General features: G+C 40.7%; 1 protein-coding gene across 1 annotated transcript in view; it reads right to left on the reverse strand.

Annotated features, from left to right (window-relative positions):
* Positions 1-26,301, reverse strand: part of samd10 (sterile alpha motif domain containing 10) — a 49,663-nt gene continuing 23,362 nt past the window's right edge. Inside the window, exons 3-5 of the mRNA XM_022739232.1 lie at positions 18,160-18,328; positions 11,175-11,315; positions 1-302 (exon numbers count right to left, since the gene is read on the reverse strand). Coding sequence (XP_022594953.1) covers positions 280-302; positions 11,175-11,315; positions 18,160-18,328 — 333 coding nt within the window. The 3' untranslated portion in view covers positions 1-279. The remainder of the gene's footprint in view (positions 303-11,174; positions 11,316-18,159; positions 18,329-26,301) is intronic.

Genomic DNA, 26,301 nt, shown 5'->3' on the forward strand with positions numbered 1-26,301 from the left:
ACTAGGGCTGTGAACCTTACATCTTATCACTATGTTACAGTGGGTATCCCTGCCTTGAGTGGGGCTTTTGTCTCTGTGTCAGTGTCTGTAAAACACATTGGCCGTGTTGAATGAGAATCCTCCAGACTAGTTGGCATGTCGTCTATAGGCTTGTCCTCTCCCCTTTCACTCATTGATTCTCCGCTCACATATCTGAAGACAGCAGCTCTTCCATGGCTCCTAGAGACGTATTGTGACAGGGGATGAGGGAAAGGGCTGCCAAACGGATCCAGGGATGAGCTAAGAGAAGTTTCCAAAGGAGGCTGTGGAGAGAGGGGACAGAAGGGGAGGGAGGAGGGTGGTGGTGGACATAATTAGGATTCACAGGAGAGTTTAAAGTGCAGCAATAGTTTGTTCTCACATCATGCTCCTTTGTAACCCCGCCGCATGGTTAAAAATACATTCCTCTCTCTAATGAAGTTGTTTGTCCTCTGTGCTGATGAGTCTCTGTTGCATTGAAAACACACCGGTCTCATAAGAGCCTTTACAAAGCTCAAGTATTGGGCTCAGGACCCTGCTGACTCTGTATGAGACACCTTGCTCCCACCCAGACTCTACTGACTTATCAAGTAACCAGTGTGGCTGACCTGTAACATGCTGCACTCAATCACAGAGAAAACAACCTATGACAACCTGTGACAACCAATGAAACTCTGGCAGAATGAAAAAGTTACAGAATAATGGCAGTGCATGAAAATTACTGCTGTGTCACTAATGCAGGCAGTGAAAAAGACACTAAAATAATGATATACAAGCTCTGATTAATAAGGTGAGTTTTCCCAGTGTCATTATCTCTTTCCCTCTCTCTTGAAACAACAGATGTGACCAGGTGGTTTCCCTGACACCTCGCCAGTTCACTCCGCCCTGAGAGGCAGACTTTCCTCTCTCAGGCTGTTGGCATTTCAGCTCTAAAGCCCTCTCGCTCTGATAGCCAAGGAAGACGTGCCACCTGTCTCTAGACACAGACAGATGTAACGTGGCGCTGGAGTGAACCTGAAACCAGGAAACGATAGAGAGAGACAGAAGGATGGAGAGGCGTCGATATGACTAGAGGCTTGTACAGACACAGAGCGAACCACCTCCCTGATAGAAATCATTTTAAATGAGCTCCCTATGGAGTCGTCAGAGCTTAGGTGCGGCAGAGGAGGAGGAGGAGAGGCGGATGCGAAAGAAGGGGATGAACAGCAACCAGGCAAAATTTGTGTTGAAGAGAAATGACATGTTTCTCATTTTGCTCTGCCCTGTCACGCGCAGTTTCATTCATATTTTAATTCAGAGCCGCAGTTCAGCTGGCAGGCAGTGAACGGAGCCCTGAGTAAAGCTTTTCAAGGATGGGCAGCATCACAGGAGAGTGTCAGAGCTGCAGGGTTACCAAGACTCCCTTCCAGAGCAGCTAAAGTGCTGCTGAGAAAAAAATCTTGCTGCAGTGGGTCAGGGGTCAAGGGTTGTTTTGAGGTTATTCACAACATCATTTGCGTTGAGCCGATCGCCTCTGAGAGTTTGAAACATGGCAGATGGCTACACAACAGCATAGACTGACTTTGATGAAAATTTGATGTGTTAAGAAGGAAGGAGGTACTGACTGTTTATCATAAAGATATACCAACAGCCAGAGGCTGAGAGGAAGGAGGGCAGATTACCCACTGGGCTCTGATCTAAATCCTCCCTCCCAAAGCTTTCCAGATGTTACAACAACCCCTGCATGGTTCACACTACCCTGAGAGAGCTGTGGCTGTGGGCTGTGGAAGACTTCATTCTAAGCTTTCACTGGCTGACTGGTGTAACACAGCCTAGTCTGCTGAAAATACATGAAATACTGTAAGTGAAGTGTTGAAATATAAATAATATATATACAAATATATAAATATAAGATTCATGTACAAAAAAGCCCCAAGAAGCAATAGTTTTCCCAACCATGAAAAGGTTATGTACAAGAGACTGTGAAATGCAAAGTATAGCAGTGAAGGCTGAAGTAGGAGATGGGCCCATATATACTGCGCATTTGCATTTAACTGATTTAAATTTCCGCACTGCATGAATTTTAACTTTTTAGATCCATGACCTGAAACTTTGCCCCAAGTTTAAACAGATGCTACAACAACAAAGTTTTGAGCTTCCAAGATTTGAAAGGTGGCTGTAAGAAGTTTGCAGAAGCCAAAAGTTTGTAGATCACAATTCCTGCAGTATTCTGTACGTAGAAAGTTAAACTACTGCGGGTATTGAGCCATGCTTTGGCAAAAACATGACAATTTGGAACACACGGAGCACACATAAAGAAGACAGCAAAGTGGATTATGCTGCAGGGGCATAATTTTGATCCTCTTTTTTTCCACCATGAAACTAATTATAACTGTTGGAACCCATTTTATCTGAAATGATCTGAACCTGTCCACGGGTCGCTGTGCGCAGTGAAGGATGAAAAAGAGGACAAGAATTTGATATTGAAAAGATTTGGGTTGGAGTATCAATTTAACTTTTTTCTTAATCAATTTTGCTTTTTTATTTTCTGAAATTTTACTCTTGCTTAACTCTTGCTCACCATTTCACATAAAAACATGAAAATGTAATGTCCTATTTGTGACAGTTTCAGTATATTACTCCACAGTTGTGTCAATATCGAATAATTTGTGATTCAGAGCTTGTGCTCATTTCATAAAATGTTTGCTTGTACTCTATTATTCCCCCGCTGTCTGCTGTCTCCATCTGAAATCTGATTCAAAACCCAAAAGCGTCAGATGCTGTGTTTTGTATTGTGCAAAAACATCAAATTCAGGATTCCATTCACGTATTCCACCGTTGTAGTAAAGAAGTAAATAAGTCAGAGAAAAAAAAATCAGCAGACTGCATTCTCAGAAGTGATCTGATGCTTTTGTTCAGTCAGGAAGGAAAGGAAACTGTCATCAGACTCTGAAGAGTTCTTGTGCTCTTTGCAGCCTCAGAGCATTTAGCTCCTGTTAAAGAGAGCAAAGACAACACAAGCTATCTTTGATATACATTTAATTATATCGTTAAATCCTTATCTGGAAATCATTCTATCTACTTAAGCAGTCAATACCCGAAATAAAATGATTTTTTTGGCTGCTTTGGCCAGGAAACACTACATTGATATATTATATCTAAATAGATTATAAATGTATATAAATAGATTGACGCTTTCTGACCTTCTGAGTTCACTCTCTCTTTTATGGCGGCCCAGACGGATCAACACAATGCATAAAGCCGCAACACGAATGTAACAGCAACAATACGAATGAAAATTAAACCACAAAAGAGGTTGTGTTGTTTTTTAATGTAAATTATATTTTCATATTTATGTAATTTTGTCATACTTTTTTCATTTTCATGTATATATTGTTGTAATCATGGTGTGACAGACTGTTGCTTACTTCCGTTGTAGCTTAACTTCCATTGTGGCTTAATTTGCATTCGTGTTGTTGTTTTCATATCGGTGTTGTGGCTTCTGCATTGTGTTGACCCATCTGGGCCACCCTACTTTTTTAGTCCTGCTCTGGGCTCCACCAACTCCTGAGGGAAATACCTGGCTCTTAAGCTATTAAATGCTCCTCTATGTTTAACTGCTTGTTCTCTGAAATAAGCTGACTGCTGCGTCTGAAAACGACACTGAAGGGAGCAACAAGAATGAAACAGAACACTAAAGTTGCAGCCTGAAAACCAAAACAATGAGCGGAGAAAGTAAAAAAAGCTGTAAAGCTTCACAGAGTTGAGCATAACTATAAAACAGGGTGATACTTCTGTATGTGTTTGTCTCTGCAAGTGACCCCTTTTCCCATATACAAGTATTCATGTGCCAGTAAAACATTTGATTTTAACTGCTTTAAAATGTTGGTAAACATCGAGACCATCTTCAAATAATCACTTTTTCTATGGACTCCATAAAACAAACAAAAGAAAAATATCAATCTCTTTGAGTCATAGACTGCTTTTTTCCCTTCGTTATTGTGTGGAGAACATCATTTTCAACAATAATTTGCAACAGAAGTAATGTGATTCCATGTTGAGTGTGAAATGTTATTATGGTGCTTTGAGCAAGTGAGCCTGCCACAGACAGATTAGCATGGTGCGGAAAGTAGGGCCCCACAGCCAGGGAATAAAAGTGCTATCAGACCGAGCTTTCCTTCACTATCCATATCCCTCCATTAACCTCTTTGTCCGTCTCATTTCTTTATCTCTGTAATCTGTTGATTTCATCCCCTGTATTTATCTGTATCTGTTAAACATCTCACCTCCACTCGCAGTTCTCTGTCCTCCTCTTTATTGCACGCTGGTCTTCCTTTTCTCCCCTCTCCATATTTAAATCTCACCCCTCCAGTGTGTCTGTGTTGTTTGTTTGCTAAATTCTGTATCACAGCTCTGTATTTTATGTTATTTTTCAAAAGGAGTTGGAGACCGAGAGAGCTTGTTTGTAAAGGTTTAAGAAATCACTGAAGAGACACTTTTACAATGCTGATGTGAAAAATGTGAGAGCCTTGTAAGGGTTGTGTTAAATTGTGCTATCATGGCTCAGATCAGAGACAGTCTCACATCAGATTCAAGCTTATTTGTATTTTCATCCTCTTTTCAAACGTTATTGTGAGATCAATATTTAATTTTTGGTAAATCCATTGGAGATGAATCAGACCTGACAGGCGGTGTGACATAAGGCTCCACTAAATCACACCAGAATTGTAAATGTATCGGGAGAATCGTTCATTGGGAGAAGATGGAAATGTGTGTGTGGAGTTCTGTGAGCAAAGACGAGCATGACAGCAAATTCTCAAAGTGCATTAGCTACTGTGCGACAAGTCTGCTCTTTCTTTCTCACCTCCAGCCCTCATCTTTCCATTTCACCATCACCATGCTTCTCCACACACATCATCTACTATTTGCCAGTCAAAACATCAGCATCTTTTTTTCTTTATGAATTCTTTATGATTCTTTTTTCCTCTATGTAGCTGGGTTAAAAAGAAATACTCCATATTGCAGTAGAAATAATGTTTAGACAAAGGCAACGTTATAAGTAAAGTCAGAGATATCTCATAAAATATTAGTTCATGAAAGAGAAAAAAAAGGAGAGGATGCAGTTGCATAATTATAAATATTCTATTTTATTGTGAAGAATTCATTGTTGTAAAGGGAAGGAGTATTGGAGAATAAGAGCTTTACAAGTCATTCATTGGTCGAGGCAGGTGGATCACAAGGATGCGCAGGTAGAGAGAAATAGAAGTGGGAGTATGGCCCAATCCCAATGTCCACCCTCACAGACTCACACACTTGGAGGCGCGTTCCCGGTAAATTCGTGAGGGCGCGCACTCAGACACTCACCAGGTGATTTCAATTATGTCTGAAGGTTCGGGGCTTAAAGTGGACATCTGGATTGGGCCAATGTTTTTAGTTTTTTTTTTTGTGGCTTGACTGACTAAGTCGCGTTATCTGTGCGAAGTTTGTTCAAACAAGTATGTAGTCTGTGTCGTAGATTATCTATTCGACAGTCTTCACCAGAACACTGGATCTACATGTTTACTTCCGTGAGCAACTTGAGATATGTCTACTCAAAGTTCGGCAGAGAGTTGTTTACGTGTGTAATAGCTTCATCTGTTCATGTGAGCTGTTCGCCTACTGAGTGTATTCAGACTGGACCCAGAACTCCTAATTAAGGTACCGCACTTTTATTTTATTGCGCTGTTGAGTGTAAAAATAGTTTTGGCCCTCTCAAGCCTGCAACAGGGACTTTAATTTATTCTATTTTAAGAGATGCTGACTTGTGTGTGTGTGTGTGTGTGTGTGTGTGTGTGTTTGCGTGTGTGTGTGTGTGCGCGCGCGCGCGTGTGCTTGGTGAATGTTGGCCCACTGTGTAAAACTGAATTAGACAACTTTTAAGTTACTAAAGGGGAAAAGTGAAACTCAGCGCGGTATAGGCCTATATTTAATTTCCTGTTGTTTATTGTTAGATATTAAAAAGTAAATGTCATTCAGTTTTTACTGGTAAACTGATTCCAGTGTGATGTGTGATTTTCCTTTGGTTAGAAGTATCTAAGCATAAGAGAATATCAATATTACAGTATGGTCATTGGTTAACAGTTTATTTCATTGTGTAGACTTGGTACAAGGGTTAAGTAAACAAACTTAAAAATTAGTGTTTTACAGCTCATTATAGGTGATTAAAGGGACTTGGGACACTTTAAAGTGTATATGCAGAAGAAAAAAAAAAAATCTTACCTCAAGTATTCTATATTGTAAATTTGTTTAACTGGATTAAAGAACTCAGGGCCCTTACCTGATTAAAATAGCTACAGGTGGGCTAGATCTACCAAGGCCCACAGAGTGTAAGCGTCTGTATTCATGCTTGAAGCTCTTTGAGGAGCAAAGCAGTGCTTTGAGTGAAATGTCAATGACAGCATTATCATGCTGATGTTTTGCATGTCTAATGTTTACTGTGTTTGCCATCTTAGATTAGTTTGTCAGCATATTGACATTTTCTAACTAGCCCTAAACACAAATAACAGCTATCAGATGACAATCTCTCCAATAGCTGTTGAGCTATTTCACTTAGACTGCGAAGATTGGTGCTACAGGAAATGTAAGCAGATCATAAAAGTAGCATTCATCCTGACTGCACCGTGGATATTTGTACAAAATTTCATGGCAATCCATTTAATAGTTGTTGAGATAGTTCACTGAAAAGCTAAAATGTCAGGGGAACACCAGAGTCAGTCGGCTCTTGGGACTTTGAATGTATGTACAACATTTCATGGCAATACATCAAATTCTTGCTGACATATTTCAGTCTGGATGAAAGTGGTGGACCGACAGACTGATTGACATTGCCATCTCTAGAGCCACAAGCCAACACGACTGAAATTATGTACATACTGCATGACTCATTCAGAGAAATTTGATGCTGATTGCCTTTGCAGTTTTTTTTTTTTTTTTTTTTTTCAATAGACCTTATTCAGTTCAGTAGTTTGAAAGACGGCAGAGATGCAGAGACGTGGCTTAGCTTATCTTTACTGAAGTGTCAGTTGTCATTTTGTAGATAATGACAGGCAATGCCGTCTCCTGGAAATGACATTTGTATGAAACTAAACTGCAACAGCGAATACGTCTTGTAGGAAACATAATTGCTGGCTGGATTATATTCAGAGGCATTGTTTCTTAATGAATGAATGAATGAAACGCTACATTTATGAACTCAGCGGAGTCACCAGGAGGTGATTGGGGCTGGTGACGGCTGAACAAAGAGCACAAATTAACACATTGAATCTCAAGTCACTGTGGACACTGGTCTTCCCTAACCTTAGCCAAGTGCAGGGAGTGCCAAAACATTACCATAAATCAGTTACAATTCCTACAAAATGTATTTGCTGTTGCAGTTCAGCTGTATATAAACTGAATTTCTACGAGACATGGTTGTGACAAGATTGTCATTATATGGTAAATTTTTTTTTTTTTTTTTTTAAATGTTCCCGTCCACACGTAAACCTTCATCAGCTCTGCCCTCATCTTCCACCTTATCACCACCTCATCACACTGCTCAATTCATTTTCAGCACTGAAACACCCCATTATCACTCCTTCAGACGCCAGGATGTCCTACCTTTGTCACATCTGAGTAACCCTCCACCCCTGTGAACCTCAGGTGTTTTATTATGAGGCCACTAAATTAGCTTGTCCTTATAGCTTAGAGTCATAGCCTGCTGAACTGGCAAATTACATTTGCATTGCTCTATCAATAGAAGTGTCCAACAGCAATTTCATTCTTTCTCTTTACCAGTCAATTGCTTTCCTTCTCTCAATTTAAATCAGTTTCATTCAATTCAAAAATGCTTGACTGGCTTGAATTTCACCAAAAACACTTTTCCCACCATGTGTCTAAGAGGAATGAGCAAAAATGATAAGAGAGGAAACAATAAATTAGCATACAAAATAAAGAGTTTGAGTGTTCTGGTGATCTTGCTGGTTTAAAGCCAGGCCCGGTTCTAGACTGCTTTGATTGGGGAGCCATAAAGAGATGTTGACTGGTTACTAACTGTCAGACTTCGAGACTCGTTACTGGGCTACTCTGAGCATTATTTAGAGCTGTAAGCTATAACATGCACTGGTTTATGTTACCTAAAACTAAATTCATAGAATCTAATAATACATAAGCCCACAATGTATTTAATTTTGAATTTATTGGTTGATTTCAGTGCTGTCCTCATACTGATGCACCTGGCAGCTTAAAGATGCTATTTAATTTAATAGTTTTATCATATATTATTATTATCACCATAACATGTTTTACCCCTCCCCTCCCTATTTTAAAAATATAACACATTTACTCAGATACATTTTAACTGACTTACTTTGTACTTTTATCTGATAACATTTTTGCACAGTGATTTTACTTCTACTGTAGTAAAATGTCTTTTCAGTTACAGTAGTTAGTGACAGTTGACGTGCTGACGTCAGGATAGTGTCTCATCTCCAGTCTCTGGAGTTTCTGTTACTGGTAGAGTTTATTGCTGCTCTGTCTGAAAACAGTTAACGCAGAGCTCTCTGCTCCTTTTTAGCGACTTTCATTAACTCAGCAGTTGTTCACATGCTGTTCAGATCAGCTAGTTACTTTATCTTAGCAGTCAGCGCTAGCTTCTCTCTCTCTCTCTCTCGCTCGGTGTGTCTTGCATCAACAGATGAACTTGTTCATCAGAGTGTGGTGTTGTTGTAACTTAAGTGTGGAGGATTGTGGTGTTTATTACATCTTCAGTGATGGTTGCTGTCTTACCTTCGACACATTGCTCAGCTCCCTTTTTCTAATCTGTGACTGTCTGTGTACACAGCAGCCTTCAGCATAATAGGCTATTACTCATGATGTGTAACCAATCAGATGTGCTGTGGGCGGGACATTGCTCCAGACCTCAGAGTGCTGACCACAGACCAGAGACAGGCGGCTGCATCAAAGCCAAAGTAGTGCATTTTTAAATCGGTTGTCAGTTTAAAAAAATAAATAAAAACGATACCAATAATCGGAAAATGCTGAATATCCCTACTTTTCAGTTATTTTTTAAATTTTGGGGATGAAGTGGGACGATTTGGTGGGGCAGTTGGAGCATTTGATGCATTACCCCCCCCCCCCCCCCCCCCCCCCCCCCCCCCCGCCCATGCCTAGAGCCGGGCCTGTTTAAGGCACATGCCAAGTAACAGTGACATCACTTGTTTGGTCACATGTCACCCCCATTTCTCCCACTTCATTTTTTTTCCTGTCACTCTCTTATGACACTAATTCACTAAGGCAAAAAAAATCCATCAAAAAAAAAAAAAAGTCAATCGAAATGATTTTCAAAAGATTTTCAGTTTACACCTCAAAGAAAGAGCCCTGTGGTTCCTGTTACCTCATTGCATCTAAAATGGGACTGAATGAGAATTAAATGATTTCTTTTTTTAATGTTTATTATAATTGGATCACAGCCCAATTCAGCCTTGTATTCTTATTGGTCTTTTTACTGCAGTTGGATAATCACATGGTTCAAGGTTCTTATAGAAAATGCTTTGCTTAACTTAGGCCTATTTTATGTGCTTTTATGCTATTCTATGACTCCAGCTGAATTGGTACCATTTTTATTTATGTATTCAGTCTGTACAGATTGACCTCTTTCTGTCTCCTTCTCTCTCACACACCCATTTCATTTTGTTGAGCTCTCACAAAATCTGTGACTCCATCCATACATGCAGTAGTTGATATTGTGTCTAAAAAGCACTTTGCGATCCCAAAGGTGGGTCATGGAAATATTAAAATGGAGATCAAACCAGAATTATTTATATAATATTGGTCAAAAACGTACTGAAAAGCAGACTGCAGGAAAAGAATACCACTCTCGGCATGAGTGATCAGAAGGTGAGAGTGTGAGCTTGTCATTTTGTTCATTCACTTGTTTGAATGTAACTGGTGGTTGTAAGAGCCCTAGCACCATCACTTCATAATGATCAGTTGATGGCAAAAACAACTTCACAGCTTTGACCGAACTAACACGTTATTCTATTTTGGTCCAAAGCACTTATGTCAAGGAAGATTGGACTATTTAGAGCAAATGCTTTTATTGCTAGTTATTTCTTCAAATTTTGAAGTAAAGGATCTGCTCTTGAGGATTCTCTGTGAATAAGAGGAGCACAGTAAAACATCCACACACTTAATTTGCCTCTAGTTTCAGTCCTGAATTACTCTGGAGAACAATGGAACCAACTACAGCAACAAGCATGCTGCAATCCCCTTTAAATGCTGCCGATCTCCTTTTATTCAGGGGATGAGCTCAGCCAGGATGCTGCTGCTGAATATATATCATGTTCTTGAAGATTATGGTGCCCAAAGGAAAACCTGAGTGAAATAACCAGAGGGTTCTCAGTGTGTTTGGCTCACCACACCATCTATCAAAACAATAAATGTGCCTTTATTAATACCACTGAAGAGTTGTGTGTGTGTGTGTGTGTGTGTGTGTGTGTGTGTGTGTGTGTGTGTGTGTGTGTGTGTGTTTGCTTGAATTGTGGATAACTTTCCCTACAATTGATACCCATGTAGTATTTATCCAGGTAGCTACAGGGAACATTTTGTTGCAAAACTAGAGGGATTTTATAAAGTCTTCAGGGAGCATTTGAAATCCAGTTCTATATAGAGAAACAAAATTGTGTCGACATTGTACTTTGATGATTGGAAGCTGTCAATGAACCCACAAAACAACTACCCACAACAATGGCCAAAACAGCCAACACAAGCTTGCAAGAAGCCAGCCGCCTGAGCTGCTGAATCCAGGTCAGCAGAGATTTACTGAGCCAGTTTATTGATGGCTGGATAATAAAAGTGTTTACCGAAGCCATCGTTCAGAGGCAGGGCAGCAAATCAAGAGCTCCCATCAATAAAACCCACACACAGCCACAAACAATTGCACTTGGATGCCCAACTCCACGTATGTCACAGCAGGCATGCATGGCCTCAGTCTGCCTCCTTCCAATTTAGCCAAAACCCAACTGCTCTCCCCCTGCTTGTCAGTTTCTTTGTCTTTCCCTCTCTCCCATGAACACACAGAAAAAAACGATTACTCAAAGAAACGCACAGAAACATGGTTACTCGCATGCGTGCGCACACACACACACTGTCATGTTACTTACTTCTGCTAAGGAGCTGCAGATTGCGGACCTCTTCTCTGACCTGCAGCTGGAGGACTTGTTGGAGGACCTCCTGCCTCAGCGTCTCCTGGACGATTCCCATCCTCTCTAGCTTCTCCCCATTCAAACGCAGCAATGCCCGTCCTGCCAGGAGGAGTAGGCATGAATGGGTTAAGTTTCTCCACTAATTCAGAGAAATAGCCCTCTTTGCACAGTATTAATGTTTCCATAAAAGCGGAATTAATTAGTAATTTGATTTAGTCTGTGAAAATGAGTGAAAAGTCCCCATATTTAACCCCCCATTTATAACCACTCTAACATCTAATAGATGATTCATAACATAATGTAGCTGTAAGAAGATATAAAGATTTTGAAGTGTTTATTCATGCACAGTATTCATCAACAGTAACTGCTTCTATACGGGCATATTTTATATAATTACAACTGCACATTATATTACATTACTAAATACATATATCTCCTTCCAACTGCATTATAGTGTGTTAGAAAGCATTAACTAAATGTTCACAAAGTGTCTATAAATGCAAAACTGGGGGGCTCAAAGTGACTTAAGTGAAGTGTTGCCAAATAACACTGTCTCATTTACATCCAGGGGTAAGGTGTGTATTTTCTGGTGAGCACTGCAGCCTTGCAGTAAAGAGGCTGGCATGGGGAGGATTACTGAGGCTGGCTCTGTTCTGTGGCTGAATTTTACTACAGAGTTTGGCAGTTAACCCTGGGGACACACACATTTAACATACCATTAGCCACAGTAAACAGCTTTTACAACTAAGCTGCACTCACACAAACACAAAGGAAATATGAAAAAAACTTTAAGACATGCATATGTGGTACAGATGCACACACACACACACACACTCAGGTTACTATGGGTATGGGAGCTATGTCCTTCACCGATACAGACAGAAGAGGAATCCATCATACCTACAGCAGCTCCGTAAGGTGCCCAAATCATAATTAGACTCATTACTCATACAGCTCACTCTCTGTATCATTCCATTCATTCCCATTTCCTTCCCTTGCTCATCAGTACGTCCTCTGTATCTCGGTCTTTCTCTTTATTTCTCTGTCTGTGCATTATGTTTGTACTGCAGAGGAAAAGCACCCCGAGTTACGTACAGTATGTGCTTCATACACATAGTAAACAGGTTCTTTCTCCCTCTCTCTCGCTCCCCCCCCCTCTCACCTACACACACACAAACACACACAAACACATACGCATACATTTATCGCATATTTATCCACGGCAGCTAATAAGCATGTCTGTTAGAAAAGTGCAAAGAGCGCAGGCAAAGAGATGAAAGAAGGGAACAGAACAAAAGAGAAGAAGAGCAGAGAAAGGTACATGAAAGGAGAACTGCAGTCCTTTGTCCGCTGTCTCTTTTCTCAGCCCATGAAATATAAATATCCTTAATAGGGAGTCGGCAGTCATATTTTATAAGACAGGCTTCAGGCTGGAGAGCAGACAGTGTGCGTGTAATCATGTGATAGACTGAAGTGAGTCTGGTTGTGACCCTCAGTGGACCCGGGGCTGGGCTAAGTGCTTCTGAAAGCATGTGTCAAGAAAAATGTAACACAAATTGATACAGTTATAATACTACAATACCCCAAGAAGAACGCTTGGGGTTTTGTAAAGCCATATGAGTGTGTACTGGAACTGTTTTTTTTTTGTTTGTTTTTTTTCTCCATCATTAGTTTCTGTGTCAGGACTTCTTGACAGTCTTCCCGTGTTTTCAAATGTGCGACTCAGTTGACTCATCTGCTGACCGATGCACTCTCACAAATCAAACTGCAGCTCTGTCTGCTTCAATCTTCATTTTCTTCTTTTATGTAACTACTCCACTGTGCATAGAGCTTTACGTACCCTCTGGAGGTAAAATACATTTGATTAAAGTATTGAACGTTTAGAAAATTCTGTATTAAATCTCTCGAAGAGGTACTGAAGTAAGAGTTAAATTTTGTACTTTGATCAGTTTCTTCTATCTACTGGAATGACATTTTTTTTTAACAAAGCTTCCTTAAAGTTGAGTGATTGATACTTTGTAGGCAGCAGACAGGCTACTGAACCTTATTCAAGGAAGAAGCAATCATTATAATTTTTTTTTTTTTTTTTACATGACATCTCTTTGAGATGTGATATATATCTTTCACTGGAACCAAACAAGCAAAAATGAGGACAGAACTGTCAGCCAGTCTTTGCCTTACAACCAGATGGGCTGGAACAATACACACAATAGTCACCTCTACTGTGGGCAAGGCTCCACTCCCTGGGAGACAAAGCCATGACAAACCAGTTAGCTTTTATAATGCTCTAATGGATATTTGTGTGTGTGTGTGTGTGTGTGTGTGTGTGTGTGTGTGTGTGTGTGTGTGTGTGTGTGTGTGTGTGTGTGTGCACATATGGTACTGTGGACAGATTATTTATTTCTCTTCGGGGTCCAGGTGCTCTCTGATTCTAGTACATAAACTGGAGCAATCCATTGAGTGTGAGGACAACTACCTACGGGATACAAGAACAATAATTTTCCATTTATTTTGTGCACAGTTACAGTAATTTTTTTACACACACACACACACACACACACACACACACACACACACACACACTCTCTGTCTTTGTCGACACACTCATCATCAACCTATTCACCCCATCTCCCCTACAGCAATGCCGGTGCGTCCTAGAAAAACCACTGCCCTTGGTCTCTGTGTGTATGTGTGTGTGTGTGTGTGTGTTTGTGTGTGTGTGTGTGTGTATACAAATGAGACAAAGCAGATGAATGGAGCTCAAATCAATTCCCCTCAGACAGACTTAATACAGCTCCTAATAATTGCCTGCAGATAGGGAAAGTAGTGCTGTCAAAGGGAGAAAAGAGACACAAAAACAAAAGCTGTTTCAATGGAGATCGCTTCTCTCAATTTGGCTTCAAAATAAACTGCTTATTAACAATGTCTGTGGGCAAATGGGAAGCAGCTCTGCCTTTGCTAAGGGAATAATGACTCTTAAAATACTGAAAAACAATCCAACAGAGAGGAAGGTAAAGCTTTCCTTATAAAAGAACAAGCTTTAGATTAAACCTTTAGTAGTAGACCAATTCAGCCCATGCTTTCCCTGAAGGCCTCCATACTGTATTACATTTCTGTCAGTTTGTATATACAGTAGCATAAAGGTTGAGTGTGTAGCCCTCTGACTATTTGACTCAGTTTATTTCACTTCCAGTATATGTTCTATGTACTGTATGTTCTCCCTGTATCTTCACCCTATCTGGCTTATTTGCCATATAAACCTGGTATAAAATTGTGACTGGCATCAGGATATATTACCTTGATAAGGAAAACAGAATATCAATGCGAGGTGTAAATTCATGCAGCAGCAGCTGGACTACATCTGGCAGTGGTCTACCTTGCTTTATGATCAGATCTCAGTCTGTAAATGCAATCAGTCCAGCTTGCAGTCCTGAGAGAGTATCTGCACATGAGCTGAGGACAGCAGATGACAGATTAATGACTGTCTGACAGCTGAAGTCTTCCAACCTGCTGACCTACTATATGTTTGCAATTCCTCATCGTGGTGTGGACAGAATGTAGATAGCAATAAATAAATAAAAACACCAGGTGTGACTGCAATTGTGCCATTATTCAGAGAACTCATCTAGATACAGGTCACGTTATTAATACCTGGGGGTATTAATAAACAGGGCCTCTGTCACTAAATCACATTCGCACCACCGCACCCCTTTCACTGCCAGGCTTTCAACTTTCACAGTCTGCCAACAATGAGTGTAATCTGAACCATAACTTATACTGTGTTGCAATTACTACTAATAAAGTCTGCTACAGTTGTGCAAGAAGTATTTAGATATTTGACTTAAAATGACACTATGTAGCTGCTGAAAGAAGAAGATGGACATTTATTCTTTAACAACTCATAAGCAATGAAACACAACCTTGTTCAATTCAGTACACTCTGGGGTTTTCCTGCTACAGCCTCACTTGTGATATGACTGGTACCTTATAGCGGCTAATGTTAGCGAACTTTTGATGTAAGCTAGTTGCAGTGTAATTATTGCCGAGTGGTGTATAACTTTATTGAGTAAGTTTGCTGACTCACTTGTGTTACTGGTTTACTACATTTTAGCATTTAGCATTATCCTGTAATTGCCATTTTTGGCCACAGTGATCACTGTTTAAACAGTAAACAGTAGAAGCAGTAATACCACACTGTGAAAATACACCTTTAAAAATAATGGTGCTGCATTCAAAATGTTTAGTAAAAGCACTTATTATGCTAAATAGCCCTTTTCATGTACAAACTACACCTGTGATATATGTTTAGGTAGCATATTGAATAACAATCAGTTATATGTTTAACAAAACTTATAATCAGTGACTACAGTTGTCAAAGTAATTTAGTGAAGTACAACATTTCTTACAAGTGGGTGAGAGAGTGACGTGTTTTTGAATTTGCTTCATCCAGCTCACTTATCAATAAGGACAAACAAATCACAGGTGTGATTAAAGGAGACCCAGTTCATGTGATTGAAAGCTCCACTTACATTACTGTGCAGTCATAGTGAATTATAATCGTATTTCACACATCCACTGACAAGTCTATTTCCTGCTTTCGACCAGCTCCTGGTCTACTACAACATATTTGGAATAAAAGCAGACAGAACAATAAAAACAGTCATGACAAAATGAATAAAAGCATGATGAAAGAGGATAGCATGAATCTTAACGCACCAATTAAATGTAAGAGCAAGAGACACTGAGGAAGCTACACTGACCTCAGGCAGTTTCACTATAATGGTGCCCTCACTGAGAGACTGAGAGAAAAACTATTACTTTTGGGTCACTGAACTAAGATACAGAAACAGAATCCATCTCTCAACTGCTGATGAGAACTTCCTTATGTGTGTGAAAAAAGGCAGAGTTTTTATATATAGATATATAGATCATGTGATTCTTTGATACTGATCATTCGCATCAACAGCAGAAACACATATTCATCCCACATTTGCACAAGAAAACACTTGGAGCTAATAACCCACGCAAAAATAAAATCCAGCTGGACAAGAGCAAGTGAATACATAGGGATAATTGGATCTCAGCCTCTCTCTCTGTCTCTCTGTTTGAGAATACATAAATAAAAATGATCAGATCAGAGTTGCTGCAACTGTGACGGTGGCAGCAGCGTTATCCCTGAAGCCACCGTGTACATATATATATATATATATATATATATGTGTCTGTATGTGCCTGTGTGTTTGTGTGTATGTGTGTACTTGCGAATGTTAAGTGAGTGGTGGCTAACCCTACGGCACAGAGGAGCAATCTGTTCTCTGCGAGACACTAAAAAAGAAGCCGCTCTGCCGTCTGGTCTGTCAAGGCTGGGGATGTGTACGAATAAATGTGCGTTTGCGTTCATGTGTATACGCATTTGTGTGCACCTGCTCATGTGTGTCCATCAGTGCCGTGGTCTGTGTGTATCTGCACGTGCATGGGTTCACTAACAAATAAATGCGCGCGTGCGTGTGTGTGTGAGAGCGAGAGAGAGAGAGAGAGAGAGAGAGAGAGAGATAGAGAGAGAGTGTTGTTTGAACTCGAAATACGATAACCTACCATTTTTTCCACAGCTTTCGCTTTCTTCTCCAAAAATAGGCTGCACTCCTTTCGTCACCTCACATGAATGACTTTTAAATCTCCTTTGGAGAGATTTGGGTGTAAACCTGTTTCCAGTTGAAAAAGCTAAGCTGTGGATCCACAAACCTAAAAATAATACTTGTGTGAGATTTGGTAAGCCTTTTATGGCATTGGTTTGCAATGTCTTAGCCCGAAGGAGCATCACTGGGGTCAACGCACCAGGTCTTAGGATATTAAAGGATAGTTTCAGAATTTTTCAAGTGTATCTTAATATTGATAACTATTGGTCACTATAACTACTCATCCTCTCTATGCGACTACGCTTTGAGAAATGGGGGACAAAATACGCAGCCCTTGCACCAAAGTTTGGCTGAGTTGGCTGAGTTTGCACTCCGAAGTTTGGCCGGGGGTCATGTGAAACTTCAGCAGTCCCACTGAGCTGAATCGAGTCAATATGTTTCAAAGTTACGGTCAATTTAACACAAGCTTCCCCCTGTTTGTTTCCCCTGGATAGTATAGTTCCCATCTGAGCTGTGGCGGAGGGATACCTTTTAATGGTCGCATGTGGTGTATCAGAAATGCAGTACAAAAGTAGTTATGCTGAAGTGGAGGAGCAATTTGCATTGTACGGCAAATGGAAGATATCAATCTATATCTTTGCACACACATTTATTCCCACAAAGCTGATGCAAATAATGTCAGTGTTGTACTGTAGGCGAGCTGCTCTGGATATGTCACTGTCCTACTTACCAACATGAATGTGTCTAAACTCTTTAGATGGTGGTGGCACAGCCAGGCTCCTCAGACTTTTTCTCAAAACAATCCTCCTCCTGTGCTCATCATCCTCTGAGAAATGAGCTCAACATAAACGCAACTCTCTCTGCTTTGAAAACAGTGTACATCTGTCCACTTTGGACCACTATTTGCCACAACTTTCTTAATCTCTCAGCGGAAATCTATGGAGTGCTTCTTGTTTCTTTCATAAAAGCAGACGCAACCTGTTTCCATCGCCCTTTTCTTACAGTACAGTTGTGTTCAAGGTGAAAAACTTTAAGGCTGATGTTTTTATGGCCATATCAATATTAGACTTGAACCTATCCTTAAACATCAGGCAACACCTCTGTAAGACCACTGGGTCAGTTTGATATGTTTTACACTATTAAGTTGTAGATGTAGACATGATGAGCCAGTACAACAAAAGAATCAATGTCAGTATATGGTTTCAGTAGGACCGTGTGTGTGTGTGTGTGTGTGCGTGCGTGCGTGCGTGCGTGCGTGCGTGCGTGTGTGTGTGTGTGCATTCAGCTTCATGTGTTGTTGACTGTACCTGTGATGGCGTGATGAGAGAAGGCCTCTACATAGGTTAGGTAGTTGTGAGGACAGTGTTTCTTAAGCCACTTGCAGACGTCCTGCTGAGTCCACAGCACCACAGGTTTGGACAGACTGGACAGCGTAGGACTGGTGTGATACACAGTGAAGGCTTCACCTGGACGCAACTAAAAACAAAACAAGCACAAGTTATATATTTACCAGTGTACTGTAGCAGTTCAAACTTACGTCTATATATATATACTAGGTTCTTTATTTTACTTTAAAATGTACTCACTGTTTTCACATAATCACTTTGTAATTGCTCTTGTTTGGATGATTCATTCTAATGTCACAGTTTGCAACAAAATGTACAGAGTGCAAATAAAGTCATGTAATAGAAAGCAGCTTATTAGAGGTCTGCACAGTATTGTGTAGCCTGTGTTATAGCTCACATTTATCAGATATACAAGCCAAACATGTGCTGTCGTGTTACCTTTACCGTGTAATAATTGGAAAAGGTTACTCTTTTCTCTTGTGTGAGACAACTGAAATTCCCATAATGAGCTTAAATGAAGCCCAAATGTAAGCCACTGTATGAGTGAACATAAGGTTTAAAAGCTTGTAGACACTAAAGGGCAAACAGATGCTGTTCTTCTGATTCAATGGAGCGCCCGGTTTTTCACCTCTCAACCCTAATTTGGAGGGAATGATGCAAATTTCCACTGCATCACCATATTTTCTCACACATTACATTATTTTAATTCTGTGCTTCACCCCTCTGTCAACAACATATCTTGATGCAGTAATTACATTCCATCTATTATTTCTACCAGCACGGGCGCTGATGTTGGGTCGTATTGTGGCTGGTATGGGCTTATCCTGGAGGTAATTTTCCCTGACAGCACTGCCTTCATTATACAGTCTGCATAGTATTAGTGTGATTCTGTCGTCTTTATCTTTCAACATCACACCTTTATTCCTCTCATTCTGTTTTTCTCTCTTCTTCTTCTTCTTCTCCTTCTCTACACACTTTTCTCTGACCCCTGAAAGTTGCCAAATAACAGCCCGTTCTTTGTGTGCCATGGCCATGTGCAGGGAATTAATATGGACATCATTAAAGTCACGACCAGTTCATATGGGGAGAAAACAAAACCATCTCCTTGTGCCCCTCAGCTCTCTCCCTCTTGTGTGACTTACTCTCATATCTAATCATTCATTCATGCTCTGACTGAGCCAACTTGACAACAAAGGACTTGGCTGATTTTCAGCAGAAAAACACAGAACTGCTGCCAAACGTTCCACTCCATAACTGACTGCATTTAATGGGATTATGTATGCCGAAATGTCATACACACAAATGCAAGATGCACGCACCCGTGTAGCTTCATATGTAATGTTCTCCCCGCTGCTTTCTCGTTAATAATGCAAAAACTAACTCCTAGAACACCTTGTCACGTCTCAGTATGTGATAGACACAGGTTCATAACTATTGACATGTTTGCAAGCCTGGGGAATGAGATCTCCTCCTGTCAATTTAAGCACAAATCAGCCCTTTCATGTTCTGGCTGGTCCACTCGCTGTGTTCTGCTTTGTAGGCCGTAATTGAAAACAACTCCATTTCTCTGCCCCAGTGTGTTTGCTCATTTCCTAATTACACACATACTTCTACCCTGACTCAATGGAGCGCTGAAGCCATTTTAATAACCCAAATTTACTGCTCGCCCCCATCATTAATTGAGATTGAGTTGGAAGAGGTGTGGAAATGCTCTCGCTCTTATGGATGATTGAGTGCGGACAAGAGAGGGTAGAATGTTCCCTCATCTTTGGATGGCCATTACATCTGAAGGCAGTGAAGCTGCAAGCCTGCTGATTTCGTCCCTATCATCTTTACAATCCTCATGTTGACACATCGTGTTGAGTAAATATTGGAGCGAGTGGTGCTGTGAATGCCAGGACAATCATTAAGTATGGTAAACAAGACAAATAGATCTTTGTCTAGACAGGACCTGCTGTTTGCCCACTCAGTACCAAATTCAAAGGTCATAACCTTTGACCCCGAGGGCTGAGAGTCTTCACGGGAAATGAGAGGGATTTGATTTTTGAGGGGATGGTGAGTTTATTTTGAGCTGACTGTAAACTGTAAATTGAACAGATTGGGAAGTTAAAAGAATAGTTCCACATTTTGAGAAATACTATGTGCTTATTTTCTTTTTTGCCAAGATTTAGATGAGAAGCTCAGTGGAGACTCCAGGCGTTACTGCACCAGACTAAGAAATAGCTTTGCACATAACAAACCATAAAACAGCAACTTCTTGTTTTTGACAGAGTTGTTCCTCCCATGTTTCCAGTCTTATGCTAACTGGCTGCTAACGTCCCATCATATCTCCCAAAATCTCACACTATTCCTTTAAAATATGACATCATTGTTCATAAAAGTGCTTTGAATGGAAAATCTTTCACAAGATATGTTAATATTGTAAATGCAAAACATAATAGGAAGTATGTGACGCGGGGACTGTGGATGTGTTTGACACTGAGTTGAAGATGATTTTGTGTCATAAAAAAGGAAGACAGTGAAAAGGATGTTAAATGGCACTTCTACTGTGACTACTTCTTTTATTTGCATGATGCGTTTGGTGTATGCTAAGGGCTTCACTTGACACGTGTGCTGCCTTTGTATGAGGCAACTGATGTGTGTTGCACTTATGAGTGGAAAGAGGAGCAAGAGCAGATTTCCCTGCTGGCTCTACAGCCCATAACATTAAAGCATAAATCAACACTATCAACTTAAGTACAGTTAAAGATTCAGTGGGAAGATTCATAATAATCCAGGGACCTATTTTGTTTGAGAGAGAAAGAAAGAAAATTTAATAAATACAGTACAGTATGGTCCTAAAAAGATGACCCAACAATCTGTAATAACTTATCTTTAATAGCTTGTCTTTAATATCTACATGGGAATTCACATCATTACAGTAGAAATAAAATGTGCTTTAGATCCACTGAGGGGGATAATTTATTACTCATAACAAATCTGGGAAACAGACAAAGATCTTTGCGTATCGTAAGTTGTAATGATCAATTATTGAATATTTCAAGACTCACATTGAGTTGACATTGACATTTATTTGTATGTACAGTATATTTCATAAAGTGAATGAATGACAGAGAAGACAAAGAAAGATGAAAGATAGAGGGTGAACAAAGACAGACAAAGGACGGCAAATAGAAAGAGAAGGCAGCGTGCAGGGGAGTGGGGTACTCTGTGCGTGAGTAATGGCCTTCATCATCAAGAAGCCAGACAGAAGGGAAGTGGAATGATAGGTTCCCATCATCCCGCCTTCTCTCTTCTTCCTCCCTTGCTTTTCTTCAGTCATCCATCTCTGCGTATTTCCTCTAGCCGATTCTCTGTCATCTCTGTTCACCCTCTCCTACCTGCCCCGCTCCTCCCGAGACCTACTTCTGTCCACCGGGAGGAGCTCCCTCATTCATTACATACAGGAGAGGACAGGGAGTGATGGAGGGGGGGGGGGCTGTATATAGAGAGGAAGTCTAATGAGAGAATGAGGAAAAGAAAGAGAGGGAGGGCGGGAAATATACAAACTAATACTATAGTCAGTGAGCCAAAGTGTATGGAACTGATGATTTCTTTTAACTTTGATCAAAAAAAAAAAGAAAAAGATGAATAGAAGCAAAACATTTGATTATTAATATTTGAGTGGGCCTCTGATACTATACTTCCCATATTTAATTGTGTTGTAAAACAAAGGCTGATACCACTCTCATGTCTGTATGGTAAATATGAAACTACAGCCCGGAGACAGTTAGCTTCTAGTATAAAGTGAGCCGACTAAAGAGTCAGTCTGAAGGTCATAAATTCCACCTACCAGTATCTCCTAAGTTCATTAATTAACATGTTGCTGTACATCTTGTTTAATCCACACAAAAAACCAACATCACGGTGAGGCAACCTGCAGAACGCTGCAGGAAGTAATTGCAGCAGGGCCAAGAAATAGTTCTGCACTAACGCCCCCGTTAAACCCACAGCTTGTCATTTCTACACTTCTACACAGATTATGACGAGTTATCTTGAGCTTTAAAGGTGCTAGTTCATGCAACATTGCGTAAAGTTGTGGCCACAACCATGCTAGCTGTTAACTGCTTTTTATACCACGCTAGAAGCTAACTGGTAACTAGCTGTGGCTGTGCATATAACTAGCGTACAGACATGAGAGTGGAAATGAATGCAAACATGAATTAAATGATAAATTATAATGAACTGATACGTTATGTTTAGGTGTCTCTGTATCTTCAACAATACAAATTCTGTCTCAGCTGTTCCCCGTCCTCTTGCTTCCTCACATCCATATACTATGACTTTTGTCTCTGCACTTCCCTATTGATCATTCTGTTTGTATCCTCAAACAGCTTATTTGTCCTTCCCTGCTTACTTTGTTCTATCATGTCTCTCATCCCCCCTCCGCTTGCTCCTCATAAATTTTACCCCTCTGCCTGCCTGACACCCTCCCTCCTTCCTCCCTGTCATCCCTTTCGCTTGTTTCCTTCCTTCGATCTTTCTTCCTGACTTCTGTGCACTGAGCTACTTTTTGCCCATTTAAGACCTTGTGTTTCTGTGTGTGTGTGTGTGTGTGTGTGCTTGTGTGAGTGTGCATGCCCTGCATCTCTGTGTAGCTGAATCGGGGATTAGCTGAAAGTCAAGGGAGCGTGGGGAATCCTTAAAATTCACTCTTTGTGACCGCTAACACCTCTCTTCCAATGCCTGCCTCTGTCTCTGCACATCCAGACTCTGCCTGAAATTGATCAATGCTGCTATGCCAAAAGTAGCAAAAATCGGATGCTATGTTTTATAGCATGCACGTCATATACTGTAGCCCACACCTGCCTTTCTCTGCTCTTCATCTTTTTCTTGCTGTCACTTCATCTCTCCACAGGATACAAAACTCTCCTCCTCTGTCTTCCTTGATGCTCTGCTGTACCACCTAACAACACTCCCTACTGTACCTATCCATCTCTCTTTCTGCTGAGACTCAGATCTTCAATCTGTCTCTACAATCCCAAAGACCCTGACATATCCTGACACATGATCCTTCATATCTCCCTCACACCTCTCTCCCCCGCTTCTCATTTCACCTTACCCTTCATTCCTCTCCTCTCAGTAACATTGAATCCTCCCCCTTTCTGCCTGGCAGTTTCTGATGCATCATTTAGCACCCTTGCGTCTCCCGCTGCTCACGAGAGCCTTGTGCATATGTGTGTTTGAGTGTGTCACTGTGATTCTGAAAATGTTGAAGTGTGAGCTTTTGTGAGTGAGTGCTTGACTGTTCCTGTGCAAGAGAGTGTGTGAACTGTCAGCCTCCTTTAGACTCGTACAACTCTGCCTCTGGTTGTCCTCAGGACTCTTGAGTGTGTAAATGTCTTAACACTCATGCGAATGTGAGCAGGCTCTCAGTGGGTGGACAAAGGGCCAGATGGGATTTTCACAAAGCTGTCTATTTAGCATGACTCAAACATGTGTCTCAGACAAAGCAGGACATCATTGAGTGGCTGGACAAGGACAACAGAGACTAAAGCATTTCTGCCTCACTGCCCAGAAGCTCTCTGTGTCTCTCTGCTATGTCTTTAAAACCACAAGAATCCACTGCATCATCACTACACCGGCGCAGCCGCTGGCTGCCAAGGTGATGCTTCAAAACAACTCTTTACTTGAATGACAAAATGTCATTTGTCACTGCCTTCCAAAAAAATAAATCCCACAAAACCCTCCATGAGTTTTCTGATCTGACGCCCCTATCAGCAGGATGGCAACAAGATGGGATGTTTGTCTGTGCCTTTCAAAAATCATGTGAGGGTTGTCCAATGTTTATGGGTAAACATTATGTAAGTTTAGCCAAATTAAAATACTTGGTTAAGATTACAGATGGTATGGGTTACAGGAAACAAGCAAAAAAAAACCAAACTAATGCTGTCTGTTGCAGGGAGATGTAATGAAAAGTGCTGTTTCTGGTGTGAAAGACAGACACTTTGTATGCACAACCACTCACACACCTCCTCATTCAGAGGTTTTGTGGCAGGATAAAAAACATCACACTACTTTCACCTTTCCTTCTGAGAGAGGACAATCTTTATTTGCATGACAAGAGGTTACTTGTCAGAGTTGTTTTGAGGTTTTGAAGAAACCACAAATACTGGTTGTTTTTCTCTTGAAATCAGTGACAACTGCTCCACCACCCACATTGAGAGGAAGCGGTTAAATCTCAAATTGGCTAATAAACAACAAAAAAAATCCCTCATGATTTGACTTAAAAAGATAATATCAGAGTTAATCTATGTGGATGATGGTGTTTGATTAAAAGCTCAAACATGTTGTTACAAAATGTGCAGCCGTGCCCCCAGCTCTGTGAGACTGAACTAATGCACAACAGTGCTTTGTGCAAAATGCTAACGTCAGCATGCTAACATGCTCACACTGACAATACTAACACACTGACATTAAGCAGCTGAAATGTTCATCATCTTACTTTAGCATGTCGGCATGCTGACATCGTCTAATTAGCACTGAACACAAAGTACAGCTGAGGCTGATGGGAAAGTGAGTGTAGCTCAACTTGTTTCAGCTCTACATTTGTGTACACAGTGATAATATACGCTGTACTCATAGATTGCATATTGGCGGATATGATGCTATTCAATCTGTGGTACAGGACAGCACAGAGCAACATGCTGACACTATGCTGATGTCAGTGCAGAAGTGCACATTTAGACTAGCATTACCAAAGCAGACAAGAAGGACAGTCACACCAACTAATGGTGGATTCCATATATGAATCCAATTGGTGTATAAAATAATGAGCTGGACAGGAGACAGCCACTTTAACAATGTAGGATGTATCTTGTTAATTTCTTTGCGTGGAGTGGTCAGAGTTGGAAAGTTTTGTGTAGTGTATTTGTATGTTACTTCACTGCTTTGTGTTGGTGTCAGCTGAGAAGGTCAGCCACCGTGTTCTGTAATGAGGAGGGAAAAATAATCACACACTGGTCCTTCTCATTCGCCCACCCAGCGAAGCAAATTAAGAGACTTACTTCCTGTGACAGGCTTGGTTCTGATACAGAAAATGAAGGCACAGTGGCTCCTAAATTGCGTCTCTGTTATTCCACCTATTCCCCAGTCTCATCTAAAGGTTCACCCACAAGCTGTGTGTCAGACAGCAAAATGAGAGCCACCCACAAACCCCCTCCCATCACCCCATCTGGCTACCCAAACAACAGCCAATTCAAGGGATGGCACAGAAGGTGCGCCAACTACAATGACTCATTATTTGGAAAAATCCTATTAGCAAATAGGTCTGCATACAGGTCCACCTGCAGCAATGTAACAACACAAATGAGTATATAACCTCTAAAATCATTTAAGCTGTCACTGAGTCAGCGAGTGGTGCTGGGTGACGTTTTTTCACCTGTTTCCAGTACAGATGAACTGAGCAAGAGTCAGCCTTAGTCTGTCTTGTTTCAAGACACACACTTCTGTTTCCTGAAAATCACTAAAAAGGAATTATGCCACATTTTTGCAACTTTTTTGTTTATATTACATTGTAAAATAGACAAAAATATATAATTATGCAGTGTACTTTGGTAATGGGTACATCTGCAACTAATCTATGTGAGACTACCTTTGGTCAATACTGCAGACACTTTAATGTTGGGATCATCTTTGATAATACATGTTTGTGCATGCATTAACAAGTATACACTGTATGGCTAAAATTTCTTCACTCCCTTCTCTCTCTATTTGTTGTCTCCCCCTCTGAATCAGCATTTTTGTGTGTGTGTGTGTGTGTGTGTGTGTGTGTGTGTGTGTGTGTGTGTGTGTGTGTGCGTGTGCTGTGCGTGTGTCGCGTGTGTGTGTGTGTGTGTGTGTGTGTGTGTGCATGTGTGTGTGCGTTCAGGATGGGAGTTTGCATAGCAGGACATAATGTGTTACATCAGCTTTATTAAACAGATAAGGAAGATTCCCCAGGTGTCACCTTATATATAGAATCTAGGCTGTGTTTCACTAAACTGGCTCCCTCATCACAGCTGATGTGTGCACAACCACTGTAATGAAGAGTAATCTAATCATCACTCCTGAGAGATCTGAGCG

This window comes from Seriola dumerili, unplaced genomic scaffold, assembly GCF_002260705.1.
Source record: "Seriola dumerili isolate Sdu_G_001 unplaced genomic scaffold, Sdu_1.0 BDQW01000043.1, whole genome shotgun sequence".
Classification (NCBI taxonomy): domain Eukaryota; kingdom Metazoa; phylum Chordata; class Actinopteri; order Carangiformes; family Carangidae; genus Seriola; species Seriola dumerili.